Source organism: Centruroides vittatus, unplaced genomic scaffold (genome assembly GCF_030686945.1).
Source record: "Centruroides vittatus isolate TY-2023 unplaced genomic scaffold, ASM3068694v2 contig_976, whole genome shotgun sequence".
In the NCBI taxonomy this organism is placed as follows: Eukaryota; Metazoa; Arthropoda; class Arachnida; order Scorpiones; family Buthidae; genus Centruroides; species Centruroides vittatus.
This window is the reverse complement of record NW_027122649.1, coordinates 784946-804203: the sequence shown is the minus strand read 5'-3', so window position 1 is coordinate 804203 and position 19258 is coordinate 784946. Positions and strand designations below refer to the sequence as shown.

The 19258-nt window shown below is 32.7% G+C and overlaps 1 protein-coding gene across 2 annotated transcripts in view; it reads right to left on the bottom strand.

The window, feature by feature from the left end:
• Window positions 1–19258, bottom strand: part of LOC136985735 (polyamine-transporting ATPase 13A3-like) — a 111373-nt gene that overhangs the window by 16639 nt on the left and 75476 nt on the right. For both annotated transcript variants that reach the window (XM_067283076.1, XM_067283075.1), the window contains exons 23-26: window positions 12970–13066; window positions 9907–9979; window positions 9065–9215; window positions 8763–8917 (exon numbers count right to left, since the gene is read on the bottom strand). In XM_067283076.1, the coding sequence (XP_067139177.1) occupies window positions 8763–8917; window positions 9065–9215; window positions 9907–9979; window positions 12970–13066 (476 nt within the window). The remainder of the gene's footprint in view (window positions 1–8762; window positions 8918–9064; window positions 9216–9906; window positions 9980–12969; window positions 13067–19258) is intronic.

Here is a 19258-nt window from a genome sequence, read left to right as displayed (position 1 = left end):
GGGGATAAAGTTAATTCTCCCAATGTCAGGAAAGTCCAGGGACTAATAAGTATGTGGGAAACATGGTACAGACGGACAAAGACACCTCTTTACCATTTAACCTGTTTACTGTAAAAATATGCTTACAATATAGGTAAAGTTGTCTTCGTTTCTCATCTTAAGTTCATAGTGGCAGTAGTGGAATCTGGAGCAATGTTCAGTGAACAGTCCGGAAAGGAAAATTCATTTGATTTCTGTTTGATGTCTAGCACTAACGTAAATCTCTCGTGTTTTTCCTGAGTTAGAAAAGTCCTCCTTTTGAAAGGCAACTGTTAATTTGTGGAAGGAAAAGGTAGCAGCAGCAGAGAAATAGTGGAGATAAAGTGGGGGGAAAAGGCAAATGACTGGAGGTGATTGGTAGCAATGGCTATGGAAGAGATGACTCTCGACAGCCTCATGTCTTTGAGACATCAGCTTTTATCACCTTCCTGTCCCTCGATCGTTCCCTGGATTGGTTTCGGACCGTCACCCACACTTTATGATGGGGATCTAATGGATTCTCCGATTTACTTACATCAATCGAAGAATTGGAGTTCACAGACATACTCATTGTCTTTTCAAACAATGGAAAATCCAACTCCAATCCAAATGATCGATCTTGAGAGCTGCACTGTCTTGACTATTTCTCAAGTTTCTATAAAAAAATTTTTATTCATTCCTTTTTTTTCATCTAATAATTTAATTTTTTTACGTTTTTCTATTTTAGTGAGACTTGTATTCCTATGACGTCATAGTATTACGAAAATTAGGATTCTTAAAATGTATAGAATTTAAATAAAATAAAATAAATACACTCAAACCTATTTTTGTGTTGTGGATAGGGACCACATAAAAGAAAATGCAAAAAATAAAAAAACGCAGGAAACTTTACAAGTAGCTATTAAAAATAGTTTTAGCAACACAATTAAAAAGTACTTTTTTTATGCGGTGAATAGGGACCGCATAAAAAAAGTCTCACATAGAAAATAACTCAAAATCGTAGGAAATAACTAGGAATTACTTTTTTAACTCCTTGGGCCTTTTTCTGCAATCCCTAATGGGAAAAAAATCCTCTAAAAATTTTATTTTTTATATTAATTATTTCCACTTAAATACGAATCTAACATTAAAAAAATTTGACGGGAAATAATTCCTGCCAAATAAACACCCTCCAAAAAGTGGTTTTACAGAAAAACTATATAAAAAGTTAAAAGTAATCGTTAAAAAATACTTCTATTTGATAAATATAGCTGCAGGAAGTGTTATTCTTTCATTTAACAAGGCATGAAATTTCACATCTGCAGTCTACATTTAACACAATATTTCTGATTTTTATGCTATTAAAATACCAGGGGACCGAAAAAAAGGTAAGAGAAAAAATTTTACTGAATAAAAAATGAAAAAACTTGCTGATGTCATAGAAAACATCCAATAGAGTTTTAAAAAATTTTACAGAAGTCAATTATGTTCCAATTTGATTGAAATTTTCATATACCGCACAAAAACAGGTTTGAGTGTACAGAAATAAACATCAAACGAAATTACAATTATATGTTAATAAAATATAGAAGTTCAGCGCATAGAATCGTAACTACAAATCTTTTTCTTTTGCAACATAACTATAAAAATTGTTTTGTTGTTGTTTGGCACAAAAGATAATCAAATTTATTTTAATTTTTTAGTAATTTAATTAATTTTTTAAAAATTTACCAGCTTATAAGCAAGTTAACATTGGTTAAACTATCGGATTACCTAGTTGATTTTCAAAACGATAACTACAGTATATCTATTACAAGTATGATGAATAAATTTTCCAAAATCAGTGGATATTTGTTACCCAACATCATTTCTGTTAAACTAATTATTAAACTATATATCGAAGTTGCGGGAATTAACGGGAGAGGGGGGAAAAATATGCTTGCAGTACAGTTTTTTCAAGGAAAGTCATAACAACAAATGTAAAATACTACTAGTCGACATCAGCATTTTACTGTAAATGTTGGGTAGCTATGTATGATTTTTTATGTTGTATAGTAATGTTTTAAACGTAAAAAACGATTAAATTATGGATTTTTACTGATCTATTTAGCTATTTTGAAGTGACCAATCTAATAAATTACAATTCAAGTTTTAAAAGTTTGTAAACTAATTTTTAATTAGTTATTTTTTTATTCTAATTAACAAATTCATCTTTTTATAATCGCTGAATTATTAAAATTAAAAATTAAACACTATTACATAATAGTAGTTTATCCTGTTATTAATCCACAACTGTAAAATTATATGGCAGGGGTGGACAAACAAGAGTTCAGTGGGAGCGACAATGTAGGTTTTGCAAAATGCATGGGAGCTGCAGTTCTGTACTGTCGTGGTGGATAGTATGGTAAGGTGTGCGATTTTATTATATAATATAAAACAAATATTGAATTTTTTAAATAAACATCTTTTCACAAAATTATAAAAATAAAATTGTAAAAATATTAATAAAAAACAAAAATTAACACTTTCAGCAAGAGCCGCACGTAACTCAAAAAGAGCCGCATTTGCCCATGCCTGTATATGGCTTCAGAATGGTGAAAAGAGCCATTTCAGATTCAAAACGGATTCTGGTCTATTTTCTTATTAAAGATTGCAGCATTACTTCTTGCCGCCTGCAGATGGCTATGCTTGGTCAGCCATATTCAGCAAACGAAATCAACAAGGCAGTTAAGGAGACAAATTCCCTGACTTTTTGACAGTTTTCGACAAATTCCCTGACTTTCCATGACTTTCCAGGTGCATAGGAACCCTGTATATTTATAAATATACATGTAATATTAATGAATATGTAAATATTATTCTTCAAATTAAAAAATATTTCATAACAAATATCTATAAAATTATACTTTACAATCACTAACATTTATTTGAAGTCATCTCAAATATTATAAAGATTGAATAAACTAGAATATGTAACATCAATATTACAAATTAATATCATAAGAAGCACACAATGAAGTAAAATAAGCAGCTGAAACTTGAAACTGATACCCTGCATTTCTAAACTGAATGTATTATTTAAAGTGCTTTAAACGAGACTGAACTGCATTGGAACAGTTTTGGAACAGTTTATTGAGATTTCTCCAACAGATCACATTCAAAACTAAACTTCTTAAAAATCTTGGAGATGTTAGTGACAAACATGGTGAATGGTTTCATCAAGCTATTTCAACCATAGAAAAGAGATATCAAGGTTGAATGGTTGCTTTTTGAAAAATGGCAGATTTGTACAGTAATTACCATAAATGAAAATTGTTGAAAAGACTATATTTTTTTTATATATGGCTAGATATAGTTATATATAAATTGACAAATTATTAATAAAGTTATAATATTTTTTAATGCCAATTACTTTTAAAACATACTATATATTATTAAAAGTAAAATAATTTTAAAAATTAATATAACATACCAACATACCAATATATCTGATTAAACAGAAAGTTCTCACACTTTTGGACACATTTTATTTAGCCAAGAAAATTTTATGTACAGAATTGACTTCAATCATCAATGTAATCACTGTTGTTGTTGACCACTTCCTGCCAATGCTTATGCAAGGAATGGATGCCATGTTGATAAAACTCTGGCAGCTGCTACTTGAAGAAGTTGGTCAGACTGGCCTCCAAGTTGGCTTCATTGTTGAACTCCTTGCCAGCCAGGTGATGGTTGAACATGGCAAATAGGTGGTAATTTGGAGGTGCAATGTCAGAGCTATATGGTGGGTGGGGGCAAGACCTCCCAGTTCAGGTCCAGTAGCTTCTGCCTAGCTGTATGTGGCTGTGCATTGTCATGCAGCAGGATGGCGTTCTGGTGTTCCGGGTGGGTCTCTGCCATTTTCTGCTGCAGACGTAGAGTTGTTTGCAGTAGAAAGTTGCATTGTATTTTGTGGCAGCAACTCGAACATGATGATTCCTTTAGAATCCCAGAAGACAGAGAGCATGATCTTCTTGGGTTAGGGATCTCCACTTTTGAAGCATTCGTACCAATCGTATGCAGTGTCTGGGCCTAACGCAGCATTGATGTCAATGATAGAATTGGCTGCTTTTTTGTTGAAACAATAGTTGTTGTAACGGTCGGGTGTAACTTGATCTGAGTGTCAGGTCAGGGGTGAAAATTCCTACATACTTTCGTGGTCGGGGAGCTGAGTTCTTGTGCAGTCGTCACCCCAGTCAGTTGTATCCGAGAGTGAATAAAGTTAATTGTTAATTAACTATGTGTTTTATGTGAAACAGTGTCGAAAACAAACTCGATATAAAATTGGCGACGAGGAATAATATACAGACTTGCCAGCAGAAATTACAATTCGATATAAAAAGCCAGAAATGTCGTTCCCAGGAACATCAACCAGTGGAGTTCGTTTCGAACCATTCAAGATGGACAGCCAGTGGAAAACTTACAAGGACCGCTTTAATTTTTGCTTGAAGGCAAACCAGATTGAAAATGACCAAGATAAGTGTGCTTTATTTTTTACTGTATGCGGTGAAACTTTATATGAACTTGTAGTCACACTCATAGCGCCGAAAGAAACGACACAAGTTAACTTCAATGAAGTAATTACTGCTCTTGATAGCCATTTTAACCCGAAACCTAGTGAAATTGTCGAATCGTTCAAATTTAACCAGAGGTCGCAAAAACCGGGAGAGAGTATCAACGACTATGTCGCGGAACTACGGAAAATTGCAATGAATTGCAACTTCGGCGCCTCACTAGAGCGTATGTTAAGAGATAGGCTAGTGGCAGGTTTAAGGGATAAAGGAATACAACACGTGTTATTGGCGAAAACGGACACTACTTATAAGGCCATTTTGGATGCAGCATTGGCAGCAGAGGCAGCGTCTAACGATGTTAGCCAGCTTGGGTCAGACGGAAACAACACCCAAGTGTATAACTTAAAGGCGGACTACAAGAGAAAGAATCAGCCGGCCATATTACGCTGTTTTCGATGCACCGGAAGTCATAACCCGAATAATTGCCGATTTGCTCAGGTAATCTGTAACTTCTGCAGAAACAAGGGACACATAGAAAAGGCGTGTATCACGAAACAAAAGAGTGGACAAAGAAAATTTGCAAACCAGGGAAGAAACCAAATTGGGGCACCACGGAAAGAGATATCCAGCCAGAGAGCCAAAGTACACCGAATTGAGGAACATAAAAATTTGATGTCTAACCAGGTCGAGGAATATACATCTCTATTCAAAATACAGGGAAGTAAGATACCACCCTTAAAAATCTTACTCAAGATTGAAAATATACCAATCCTGATGGAAATTGATTCAGGGGCTGGGTACACTGTAGTGAGCGAACAGACCTTAAAAGAAATCAAAATCCAGCGAGACAAGTTAGAGCCGGAAGAAGTCAAATTACAGACATGGACTGATCAGAATCTGGAGGTAGTGGGTACTACAATGGTGAGGGTACAATTTAAAGGAAAAATTAGGAATCTGCCATTGTTAGTAATTAAAGGAAATGGACCAGGACTTATTGGAAGAAATTGGTTTGAACCATTAGGAATCAGAATAGAGGGACTTTATCACCAACATGATGCAGACGATCTGATACAAGAATTCCAGCATTTATTCAATAATTCAGAAATGGGTCTATTTAGAGGCGAGGCAGTCAGTTTAGCGATAAATAAAGAAGCTAAGCCTATTTTTATGCGGGCAAGACAGGTTCCTTTTGCATTGAGAACAAAGGTAGAACAAGAGTTGAATCGACTTCATCAGTTAGGAGTTATAGAACCAGTTAGAACTTCTAAGTGGGCCACTCCTGTGGTACCCGTTGCAAAACCAGATGGAAGTGTACGTTTATGTGGAGATTACCGCTGCACTGTAAACAGAGAGGCAATAAAAGTAGATGTATACCCATTGCCGGCCATTAACGATATACTTGCTTCACTATCTGGTGGAAAGGTATTTGCCAAGCTTGATTTCAAGGAAGCGTACTTCCAATTTCCTGTGGACCAGGAGTCGTCTGAGATTCTGACTATCAACACATGCAAGGGGTTATACAGAATGAAAAGGTTACCATTTGGAGTGAGTAGTTGTCCAGCTATTTGCCAGAGAGAGATGGAAAAGATCGTAGGAGGTATTCCAGGGACAATTGTGATGATAGATGATATACTTGTCATGGGACTCAATGAAGAAGCCCTACATCAAAAGTTGAGGAAAATTCTTAACCGGATTTCAGAAGCTGGACTAAAACTAAACGAAAACAAATGCCTATTCAAGACTAACCAACTTAAATTTTTAGGATATTTGATAGATGCTCAGGGCGTTCGGCCCACACCGGAGAAAATTGCGGCGATCCAACAGGTTCCGGAACCGAAAAACAAACAAGAATTACAAGCATTTTTGGGATTTGTAAACTTCTATGATAGATTTTTGAAAGATAAAGCAACCGAAGCTGAACCCTTATATAGACTCCTTGATAAAAACAAACAATGGATCTGGAAAAAAGAACACAGCAAAGCATTCGTGAAAATAAAAAAGATGTTAACACCAGAAACATTATTAATCCATTATAATTTAAATAAACCAGTAGTGTTATCCTGTGATGCTTCACCATATGGAGTGGGAGCAGTCCTTTCACACATATTACCAGATGGATCCGAAGCTCCTATATACTTTGCATCGAGGACACTTCACCCAGCAGAAAGAAATTATTCACAATTCGAGAGAGAAGTATTAGCTATAATCTTTGGCATTACAAAATTTCATAATTACCTAGCTGCCCGAAATTTTACTATATATACGGATTGTAAGCCAGTTGTGGGCCTTCTGAACCCTGCTAAACCAATTCCTGATTTAATCTCACCCAGAATGATTCGTTGGTGTTTAAGATTAGCAGCATACTCATATAAGATTGAACATCGTCGGTCAGCAGAGATGACTAATGTCGATGCATTATCTCGTATACCAACTACTGTGGAAGACAAGACTATCCCTGAACCAGGAGAGATATTCCTTATATTTGAACAGCCAGAATTGCCCATCACATCTCAGGAAGTAAGCAGAGAAACAAACAAAGACTCAGTGTTAAAAAGAGTTGAACATGCAATCTTACACGGATGGCCACTGAGTAGTCCAGAAGAACTTATGCCTTTTTCTAGGCGAAAACTAGAACTTTCAATTCACCACGGTTGCATTTTATGGGGACAAAGAGTAGTTATCCCTAGAACCTTGCAACCACAGCTATTACACCTGTTACACTCCACACATGAGGGTATGTCTAGAATGAAAAGAACAGCCAGAAGCTATTTTTGGTGGCCTGAAATGGACTCCCAAATTGAAGAGACTGTATCGATGTGTAGAAAATGCCAAGAACAGAGGTCAAACCCAACCCCAGTTAAGGATACTCATTGGCCATCACCCTCGGGACCCTGGGACCGAGTACACATTGATCATGCAGGACCACACTATGGACATACATATTTTATTCTAGTGGATGCTTATTCGAAGTGGGTGGAGGTAGAAGAAGTACAAACGCAGTCAACCCAGGAAACCGTGAAATTATTGAGGAGAATATTTAGTACACATGGACTACCAAATACAATTGTATCAGACAATCACCAAAGCTTTAAATCCCATGAAATGGAAGAATTTATACGTAAAAATGGGATACAGCACATATTTACCCCTCCATATCATCCCTCTTCCAACGGACAAGTAGAGAGACAAGTGCAAACTATAAAGAGGAGAATTGAAAAATTACATCACAACCAAGAAAAAACTGAAGTGTTGCTCCCCAGACTTTTGTTTAGCTTACGCACAACACCTAGTAGTACTACAGGTAAAACGGCAGCAGAACTGTTGATGGGAAGAAGACTACGTACCATCTATGATCGACTAAATCCACACCTATATAAGGATAGAATAGAGGAAACAAGAATACGAGAATTCCAGATAGGAGACAACATCAATTACAGATGCTATAGAGACGCAAAGAAGTGGAAACCAGGTAAGGTGACAAAGAAGACCGGACCATATACATACATGATAGCTTCACCAGAAGGAACTATAGAAAGGAGACATATTGATCAACTGATAGCTCGAAGAGAACAACCACTCCAGAACAGGCAACATCCAGTTTCTCAGAATAACCAACATCCAGCTCCCCAGAATAATCAACATCAAGACAAAGGACCACCTGTTAGAAAGAGCTCTAGAACACGGACACTACCTGCACATCTCCGAGACTTCGTTTTAGAGGGGGAAGATCTGTTGTAACGGTCGGGTGTAACTTGATCTGAGTGTCAGGTCAGGGGTGAAAATTCCTACATACTTTCGTGGTCGGGGAGCTGAGTTCTTGTGCAGTCGTCACCCCAGTCAGTTGTATCCGAGAGTGAATAAAGTTAATTGTTAATTAACTATGTGTTTTATGTGAAACAGTGTCGAAAACAAACTCGATATAAAAATAGTCATAACCAAGGAGCAGGCAAACTTGCTCTTTGGTTAGTAGATGTTTGTTGGTCATGGTAAAGTAGAGTGAGAGGACTGGATTTGGTATTTTCTTATAGCACATACACCAACCTGTTTATATACTACCATGAAACATTCTAGAATGTTTCAGAAAAAAGTTATTCTAGAAAGTTCCAAAAAGTGCAAGAACTTTCTGTTCAATCAGATAATAATTTAACAATTAAACTTGAGTAAATTTTATTAATCAGACATATTAAGAATAAAGATGAAAATAAAAATTTTTACTGTTTGTATAAAAAGGTTTTCTATATGGAGGTCCTGAAGCAAATATAACAGCTGCAATAACATATGACATTGTATTGATGCTGATAATAGTTGTTCCTGAATATGCAGGTTCAGGATAATGAGCTTTAGTATGATTGAAATGAAATGATTCATACCTATATAAAAAGAACAAATTATTCATGATCAGTCTCAATTTTGGTTTAGCTTAATAAACTAACAGGCTATATTTGGTTTTAATATAACTATTAGGCTTGTATATTTAAATTATAAATTGTTTCTTAATAAATAAAAAGTTTAAGTACCATGGTTGGGCAAGACAATAATAATATCCAAATGTGTGTACTCCAATTTGAATAATAATAAATGATATCATAGAAAACTGAGGAAGAAAACTGAGCATTGTTCTTACAGGTAGCCGTTTCACAAGTCCAGTAAAAGGTTCAGTACCACCAACTAAAATAATAATTTTAAAAATAAATATGAAATTATTCTCTTATTTCTTTCATGATTTGTAAACCAAAAATCTTTTTGGTGCAATATGCTATACTGAATTTCAATTATCTACAATTGTAATGACTAAATTAACAATGCAAGTATTTGTATATAATTTATTCATACTATAGTTAGAATATGAATAAATTATATTACAAATACTTGCATAGAATATTACATCAAAAAGTTTTTCGTTTTACGAATTACAAAAGCAATAAGAAAATTAATTATACTCTGAATCCCAGTAAAATAATTAATATAAAATTATGTTTCAAATAATTATACATGATTGCTGTTTGTAATATTTGTGCATAAGCAGTATTATTTCACACAGTTCCATAATTTTCAATATATATATATGTTCTTTACATTAAGAAAAAAAAAATATTTTAATTATTATTATGTATTAAAAGTTGATGTTTTCTACAAGTCAATCTTAATAGAAATGTTAACTTCTTTTTGAGTAACTTTTTCACTAATCTCTAAAATTAAATATAAATTGTATTTTTTTAGGATATAAAATTTTCATATTTATGAGATTAATAAAAAAATTAATAGTGTTACAGGTCATTCTGTTATTTTTTTTATTGATTTTTATGAAGAATTTTTAAAACATATAATTATCTATAATCAAATGTGACAATTCACTTACATAAAATTGGTGGTAATAAGTTCATTACAATATCAATCATAACATAAGCTCCTTCTGATGGTTTTTGACCATCCTAAAAAAATAAATAAAAAATATCTTTTATATATCTTTTTAATCAAATTTAAATTCTAAGGAAAATAAATAATTATTAATCTATCATTTTTATGATTTGAAATGTCAAAAGTAGGATTGCCAGGCACTTTGGAATAAAATCCATGGCAAAATGAGTTATTTCCAAAAGATACTGGAACACTTCAATTCCAGGACATGTAGGATGTGTATTTTTGCTCTGCTAGTATTGTGTTTAAAGGTTTTGTTGTTTCTTTTAATGCTTTTTCCAGTTAAAGTTGTTATTAAAAGCATGTGTACTATCCATATATATAAAACTACTTGTCTGACTGACTGACTCATCATCGCCCAGAGCAAACTGCTGAACCTAAAGTGGTGAAATTTGGTACACAGTTAGGGTACACCATGGGAATGCATACTAAGAAGTGATTTTTCGAAATTCCCCTGCGGGGGGAGAGCATTAAGGTTCAACCGGAAGAACGGCTTCTACTGTACTATTTCAGAAGCGATTTTTTGTTTCTGATGGTAATAACTTAATTTCCAAATGTACAATATTTACATATTACAATTTTTTAACCAAATGTTCAAACTGTTTAAATTCAAATTTGTTATTACATATTTGTTCGATTATAGTGTACCATCTAACCCTTTTGCCCTTGGGTAAAATTATCTTTTCTACGAAAATAAGTAGAACAAAAGACGGTGTGGGGCCTGGGGTCAAACGGACAGAGAAAGAGTCACTTTTGGTGAGAACCTCGAAGAAGTAGAGAGGGAAAAAGAGTGCTCCAGACCTCGAGAAGGACAATCTGAGACTGAGAGGTGCCGAAGAAGTTAAAAAGAAAAAATAGACTATGGACAGAAAACCTTGAGAACAAACAACAAAATCAGGAATAGACGAAAGGTCTATGACAAGAAGAGGGTCACAAATAAAGGAGAGTTTCGAAGTGGTGTCCTATCCAAGAGCATGTCGCTACGAAAAATCCCGGGTATTTCTATTCCTTTCCTATCCCTTTTGCTTTTTTTCAATTTTCCTTAATTGTAAGAAAGTTATAAGTTAGTATAAGTTGATACGACCCACGTTTGATTGTCATGCATGTGAGAATTTTATATATTTAGATTGCTATAAATTAAATAATTACTATGGTGTCTGAAATAATGTCGGCCACGATTTTACTTTGTTAATTTTTTAAAAAATATTATTGTGATAGTGGCGAAAGACCAGAGGACATTTTACCATTTTTGCATGTTTGACGCGGAGGCAGTAGCTGAAAAAAAAAGGTCGTCTCCGTAATTTCCGTAATTTCGATGGACTACTGATGGTGTGCAACGACGAAAAGGAAAAGGCAACGACAAAGGTTTTATCTTTGTGAATGCTCTGTATTTTTACATTTTATTGTTTATTTAAATTTAGGAGGTTTCAGATAACATCATTTATGTTTTGAAAAAAAATTAAACTCAGATTTATCGTATCTCAAAATCCTATAATATTTGAAACTTGAATTTAGGTGCATTATCAGTCCATAGTTTAAAACAAAAAAAAATCAGTAATTTTACCAAATTAGTAACAACTAATGATTGAGAGTCTTAGTGAAGTACCAAGGTAGGGTTATTTCTACCAAATTGCAAAATTCAAGTGGGCGAAGCCATGGGTAACAGCTAGCCTACTATATAAATTCTGAACACATTCTTTTAACATGCTGTTTACTGGTTTAGCATTTGTTATAATATCTAACAATAGAACATGAAACTCAAATCCTAACATAAATGTATATAATACAGTGGGTGATTGGTTAAAGAACATAATCCGTTCCAAGACAATGTTCGCTACCTGAATTGTTTGTTAACCGATTATCAATTTACCATAGATTTTTATGGTAATTTGATTAATTTGTTCTGGAGACCCCAAATAATAAATAAAAAATTATATACTTTCTTGCTACGCTTATTTATGTGTAATAACAAACTAAAAGCAATCTCTCTATTTTTTCATGGATGGCACATCTTTGTTTCTTAGATGTGATTTTTGTTACTCCTTTACCAGCTTAAGTCTTTTTGATTATATCTTTCTTAGCTAAGATTGTGCTTACTTTGTAGACCTGTTGAAGCCATATTGCCTGGCAACATCAGACATCTTCCCACTCTCTACCTTGGCTATTATCTCTTGCTTAGTTTCTATAGTGAAACACAGTTCTTGACACTCCACTCTTTTTAGGCCCATAATATCAGTTTTCTTAAATAAAAAGTTCAGAAAAGCAATTACAAAAATTCAGAGAAAAGAAATTAACTAGGGCAAAAAAGGTTATGTATACAACTGTGAAAGTCTTGTTCCATAAACCACGTATAGATGCCATTAAAATACAGTTTTACAAATCTTAAATGCAGCGTCATTTCTTGTGTTTGTTGTCCGAACATAAAAATCTTTCATGAAAGTGTTCATTGTCCAATTTGTTTGCAGTCTGAACTGTTCATTAACTGATCACCTACTGTATTATCTTTTAACAGTTTTATATTTTCTTTGAATTAATAATTCAATTAAACTAAAAATTTCTAAATGAAATAGATAAAGCTATTTATATATTGTTAATGAATAATAAATTTATTATTATTTTTTAATAACTGAAACTTTTACAGCTAAAAGTAAACCACATCTTTCACACCTTTTCCTGCACCATGCCTCTTTATTAAAACAAATGTTTTGACCCCTTTTAGAAGCCAATGAAAACGGATTATTAATGGATAAAATTTGAATATTTAAACTAAAAGTTCCAAAGAAGTAGGGTGTGAAAGGTGTGGTTTACTTTAAACTAACTCTAGTTTTAATAAAAGTGTTTTTTACAGCTAAGTAATTACTTTTAGTTACATAAAATTCATAAAAAAGTTTAAGAATTTTATATAACTGAAAATAATTATTTAGCTGTAAAAGTTTAGTTATAAAGTTCATGTAACAGGTAACACAATTATTATTAAACATATAACATATTAGTAAATACTGACCCAAAACATCATCAATACTGCTGAAAGCAGTACAAAACAATAAGAAATCATGTAACGGCAAGCACCAAAAGTTGAGGTTAAAGTACAACGTCCTTCTCTAAAATTATAAAATAAATTATTTTAAAATTTATTATTAAAGTATATTTTAAAGTTTGTATTTATGTAATTGATAACCTTTTCAAATACTTTATAATAAAAAACATATTATGGCATAGGTTATTAGCAATTCAATTTCTGTATTAAATATATCAAATATATCCCAGCAAAATTATAATGAATTATTAGTTATTAATTTAATTAAATTATTAGATCAAGTTATATAGATGTTTCATCATCTGATAAACAACTGAAGCAAAATAGATTAAATTTGCAATAGTCAAATTCAAGTCTTTTCAATCCTGCAATTGAGTCCAAATTTATTGCAGAATTATTATTCTTACTTTGATATAAACAAACATCTCTAAGCCCGATGAGTATATAATAAATTACCAACGATTGCCTAAAAATTGGGCTATAAATTGGCTAATTAAATTAGCCAATTTATAGCACAATTTTTAGGTGATTGTTGATAATTTATTCTTACTTTGATAATTTATATATGTAAATTAAATATAATGACCCACATAAACCTCTTGAAGTAAAATATTTAATATTTCATATTTATATATAAATTTGTTTTGACTCATTCAAAAATGTCCTGTTTAATATTTATTACATTTAAATTTATTCATAAAATATCAGTAAATTATAAGATATACAATATCAGACAAGAAGAGTCTAGTCATACTGGTTATAGACCAATTACACTTTTATCAATTTAATGAATTATTTACATTAATTTTGGCAAATTCATTCAAAGATTTGACTAATGCCAATACTTTTTTTATCTCTACATTAATTCACTTATATAAGTTAAAAAAGTATGGTCCATGCTATATGTTTTACATATGATATTGCAAGTATATTGGCATAAAAGACAGTAAAATATTCATAGACATTGAGAAAACATTTGATTCAATCTTACTCATTAGTTTTGAATTTGTGTAAAAAATTACGAAAAGATAAAACTGATATTGTTTTTCTTAAATTTACTCAAGAACTATTTACTAATTATAAAGTTACAGTTAATCAAGGTAGTAAAAAATTTCCTCCTTTTACTATTAATAAAGATCTATTACAGGAAGACCCTCTATCACCTATGTTATTTAAGCATTATATTTATGATTTTGATCATATTTTTACTAAAAAATCACATGGATTATTGATTAGAGAAACAGCAATACAGTGTTTAATTTATACTGGTGATATAATGTTATTTTGCCCCTATTTAGCTTTAAAATATAAATTAATTGTCTGATATTAATAAACCCTCAAAAACTGCAAACTGTGATATTTAAAACAAGCAATTATTTATTGTGACATTGTCAAAATGCCAGACTGCAAGTTTTAATCATATTTTTAATTTATTTAATTTAAACTATATGCTGTTGATCTCAAATTAGTAGTGTCTTGTCCCTGTACAGTACATCATACTTTTCCTAATAACAACAGTCATACCAGTCATCTACGTAACTACTGTGAAGTTTTGTACATGGGAATCATGATCAAACAAAGAAAACATATTACCAGACAAAGAAAATCTGGTAATTTCACAAGTAGTTTATTTCGCGTACATATACAAGTTCTTAATAAGGATTCCAATGTCACATTGCCGTACAGAAATACATCAAATGTTACAGTATGATCACTACACCTTAACCACTATAAACCGACATATATTACTTGCAACGATGCCTTGGATATGAGTTGTAAAACTAATCCTATAAACTAAATTACAGCTTAAAACAGAAGAAGGATAACTTCATTAGAAGGTAAAGAGTAAGTTTTAGCAAAGATAAGAATCTCGGGATTGGTTCTGTATATTTGGTGGGAGAGATGACAATTGAGACTTTTCACAAGGGTTGATAAGTTCAGTTTTCCTATATCAAATTCTCCTCTTACTTTCTCTTCACAATCCTCACTTCTGTACTGTCATGTCATCACCACGATAGGACAGGATTTCTTCCTCAGACCACTCGATGATCTCTGGTCATTACTAACCTCAACTCGGAGTACTCAAATTCACATCTGTGCACTTCCAGGTCTCAGAATGACATGCCTCTAGTCTAGGGGTGGCCAACAGTTTTTGTCCCCTGGGCCGGATTGGAAAGAAAAATTCATTCACGGGCCAGACAAAATATTAAAATTACATCATGTTAAATAATAGAAGTTCCTGATGCATGTGCAATGTCATTTTACAATGTGAAGAAATGTACAAGCAAAAAAAAAAAAAGGTCACACGTTAGCATAAACAGAGTGACATGGCAGAATGGCAGACAAGTTTCAGTGAATGTGGGGTATTTCATTCTTCAAATAGTGTAAATTTATAACATACGAATGCAAAAGTTGTAAATCTCTACAATGGAATTTTTTTAAAACCTGAAGAAGTATTGCAAATCCATTCCACCAATTATTGGAAGTTAAGTAGCTAATTTTGAAAAATTAATCATGGGCCGAATAAACCCATTACACAGGCCGTATGTTGGCGACCCCTGCTCTAGTTCTTTTTACCTCAGGGTCTTACTCTCCCCTTTGTTTACAGTAGTTCCTGGAACTGGTCATCTTGTGGCTGTTGGCCATATTATTATATTTTATAATTAATCTTATATATAAAATTCTCGTGTCACAATGTTAGTTACCTTACTCCTCCGAAACGGCTTTACCGATTTTTACCAAATTTTATATGCATATTCAGTAGGTCTGAGAATCGGCTACTATCTATTTTTCATACCCCTACACCATTTCCCCCCTTTCAAAAATATATTTATATATGGATTAAGGCTTTTATGTCCAACAGATGGCGCTAACTTCCGACGACCTAAGTTTGCTTTTCTGTGAGAATGGACTGAAGTAGATCATTTTCTATCTATCTATATAAATAAAATATAACGTTCGTTTGTTCCTACCGATTTTTTTGAAATTTTGACAACGTTGCATTCGAATACGCACGTGTTTTTATATAATATACATGTCGAAATTCCCCCCAGTGGGGGGAGATGGACGGGATTAAGGCTTACTGTGAAGAACTCGGCTTCTATTATACTATTTTACATGCGGATTTTTTGCGTTTTAATAGGTTACGTCAACGGAATATACACTAAAAAGGGATTTTTCGATATTCCCCAGCAGGAAAAGTGATGGGATTAAGGCTTACTGTGAAGAACTCGGCTTTTATTATACTATTTTAAATGCGTTTTTGATTGCGTTTTAATAGGGTAAGTCAAGAGAATGTACACTAAGAAGGGATTTTTTGAAATTCCCCCCACGGGGGAAGTGTTATACATTTATAATAGATACATTTTGATCCGCCACAACGCGTGGCTGGGTCAGCTAGTAATTCTATAAATTTAAGTTAGGCTTAAGGTTTCCTTTGTCTCTCTCCCTTTCCTGTTGACTAAGAAAAAGACTCCCTTCTTAATTGCCTTATTATCTGGTGGGGAGTGATGCCTCCAACAAGAAAAACAATGTTGTAAAAACAGAGTAATAAAAAACATAAGGGAAGGGAGAGAAGAAGAGAGAGAAGTTGGGGAGAAGAGCTGGGCTCTTGACGGGAAAGCTCGAGAGGGAAAACGAGCTCTAAATTGGAACAAAAATGGTTGGAAAATGAAACTTGACAAGGGAGGTTGAGGAAAAGAAGCCATCCAGTTTGTTAAAGGAGGCCAAGAACTTCCTACTGGACTGCCAATTTTATTGGACGGATTCGACAGCGACGATATTAAAGAAAGTGGATTATCGACGAAGTGAATGAGAGAGATTTATTAAAAGAGGAGGAAAGAGCCAAGAAAAGCCTTGACGATTGGAGTAAATGATCAGAGACAACAGTAACCCTGCCCAGTATATCAAGGAGCATCAGAGTAAATCCCGGGTATTTCCACCTTCCTCTTATTCTATCCTTATATCCTTCCTTTCTTTCCTCCTTATAGTGTGTAAGTAGGTTAAGTATAGATATAGGTACTTATAATAATAATTGAGTTGTTTTATGTATACCGAATTTTGTATCCTCACCACCTACATGTTGGGATCCAATGTACAAAGAACCTGGTAAAAATTAGCGAATTAAAGAATAGTTTGTAAATTAACAAGAAAGTGTTTGTTAATCCTTGTTTTGTTCGCGAAAAACGAAACTATTAACTTTTCATTTGCTGGCGGTTATCACAATCTCACCCAAGAGAAAACAGTTAGGGAAGAAAGTTCTAGAAGAAAAGAGAAGAAAGGGCTACTATACGAAACTTATATTAATATATATAATACAATATGGCTTGAAGACACACTACATTATGGGGAAACTTTTTGAATTGAAAACACGTGACTTCTGGTCTAAATCAAAAGTTTTTATATAGTTAATTGGGTCCTCCTGCCCCTAAGCTTTCCATATCTGGTCTTGACTTTCATCCATCTAACACTGTTCTTAAGATTAAGGAAGGACAGACAAACAGACAGAAGACAGTGGGAATTTATAGGTCTACAATTTTTTCAAATTGCAACCCAGACAATGTTAAAACAATTGAAAAATAAACACATTTTTATCTTTAAAAGATTCAATTACAAGTTGTTCTGAAGATAATATATTTAGGAATTGTGTTTATCTAAAATAATGAATTTAAAGAGCATTTGATATATACCACACTAATGTCTTGTAAATATATCTAGTTTATATATTGTCTAGGATAAAAATATCTGATATAAGAAATTGATTTAAACTATTTAAAGCCCTAGTACTTTCTATTTTATTGTACATTTTCCCAATATGATCATATGAATACATATGTAAAGTGGAAAAACATATAACTTTTTTACATTTAATCCTTCAAGTAAAACAAAATATTCTGGAATATGCATTAAATTATGAAATAAACAGATTTTAGATCTTTTCTTTTATACATAAAACAAATATAATGTTTTACCAAAAAAACTTTCTAAATGTAGTGATATATTAGTTTTAAATATTATAAATCTATTAAAATATAGAAATTAAAATTGTTCTAATATCCAAATTTCAAAATTTAATTATATCATGACTTTTTTTGAACTGCATGATGATAATTAGAAGTTTGCATTTAATTTATTATTAGAAAATTTTAATAGGAGTATTTTAATAATAAAAGAACTGTTAATCAATTCGACATGTCTTTTTTGATATCCTTCATTCACAGGATTATGAAATATCCTGAGAAATGATCTATTATAAATATGAAATTAATCTAGAAGTTAAAAGATGTTTTTCTGAGTTAATACTAAATATGTATTCCCTTAGATTCATGGAAAAATACAAGTTTTATAATACAAACTTTATTTGGTGTTGGTCTGCAGTTTTCTTTATATCATATACTTACTAAATGTAATGCTTTAGACCAAATAAGAACAATGTATGCTTTTAAGAACACATCTCAATGTACTAATAAAGATATATTTCAGAATTGTTTCATTATTTATAACATCCAATTAATGTACAGGGTGTTTCACAATGTTTTGACGATTTCAAAGTTGAAAAACTCACAAACTAATTGCTAAAAAAAGTTGAAAATTTTACACAAGGTACAAAATTTATTCAATTTTACTTATGAAATACTACATTGGACAAATGACTACCATTCATGGCTACACAAGGGCTTTTCTGTAAACTGCTACTCACACATTCAATGTTCTCGGGAGTTTGTACAGTCTTCCTACGGCCGGCTGACTTTCGATTCGATGCACTAGTAGTTTCACGGTAGTTTTTTACCCAATTCAATATTGCTCCATGAGCAGGAATTGGATATCATGACTGAATCTTAAAATGTTTACGAAATTCATGTTGCACACGCATGACAGATTCGCCGACGCAAAAATAGCACTCAACCGCAAACACACGATGTTTTGAGCAGTACGACATGATACTATGTAGTAACCTATATGAGATGAAAGTTGACAGTCTGTACTACTAATAGAGGGTGCCATCATTGCTGTATCTCAGTTTTAACATGAGTTATTCAACCTTGAAATCGTCAAAACATTGTGAAACACCCTGTATAAAATAATAAAACCTTGTATATATATATATATGAATATCTACTCCAGTAACAGAGTTATTCCTAATAAAAGTTGTATAAATGACAGATTTTGCTATTTTGTCAACATTGTGCACACATTACAAGGTCTTTTAGCTTGGGCTTTTCCAATGTACCTGATTGTGACATCAGAAAACATGTCA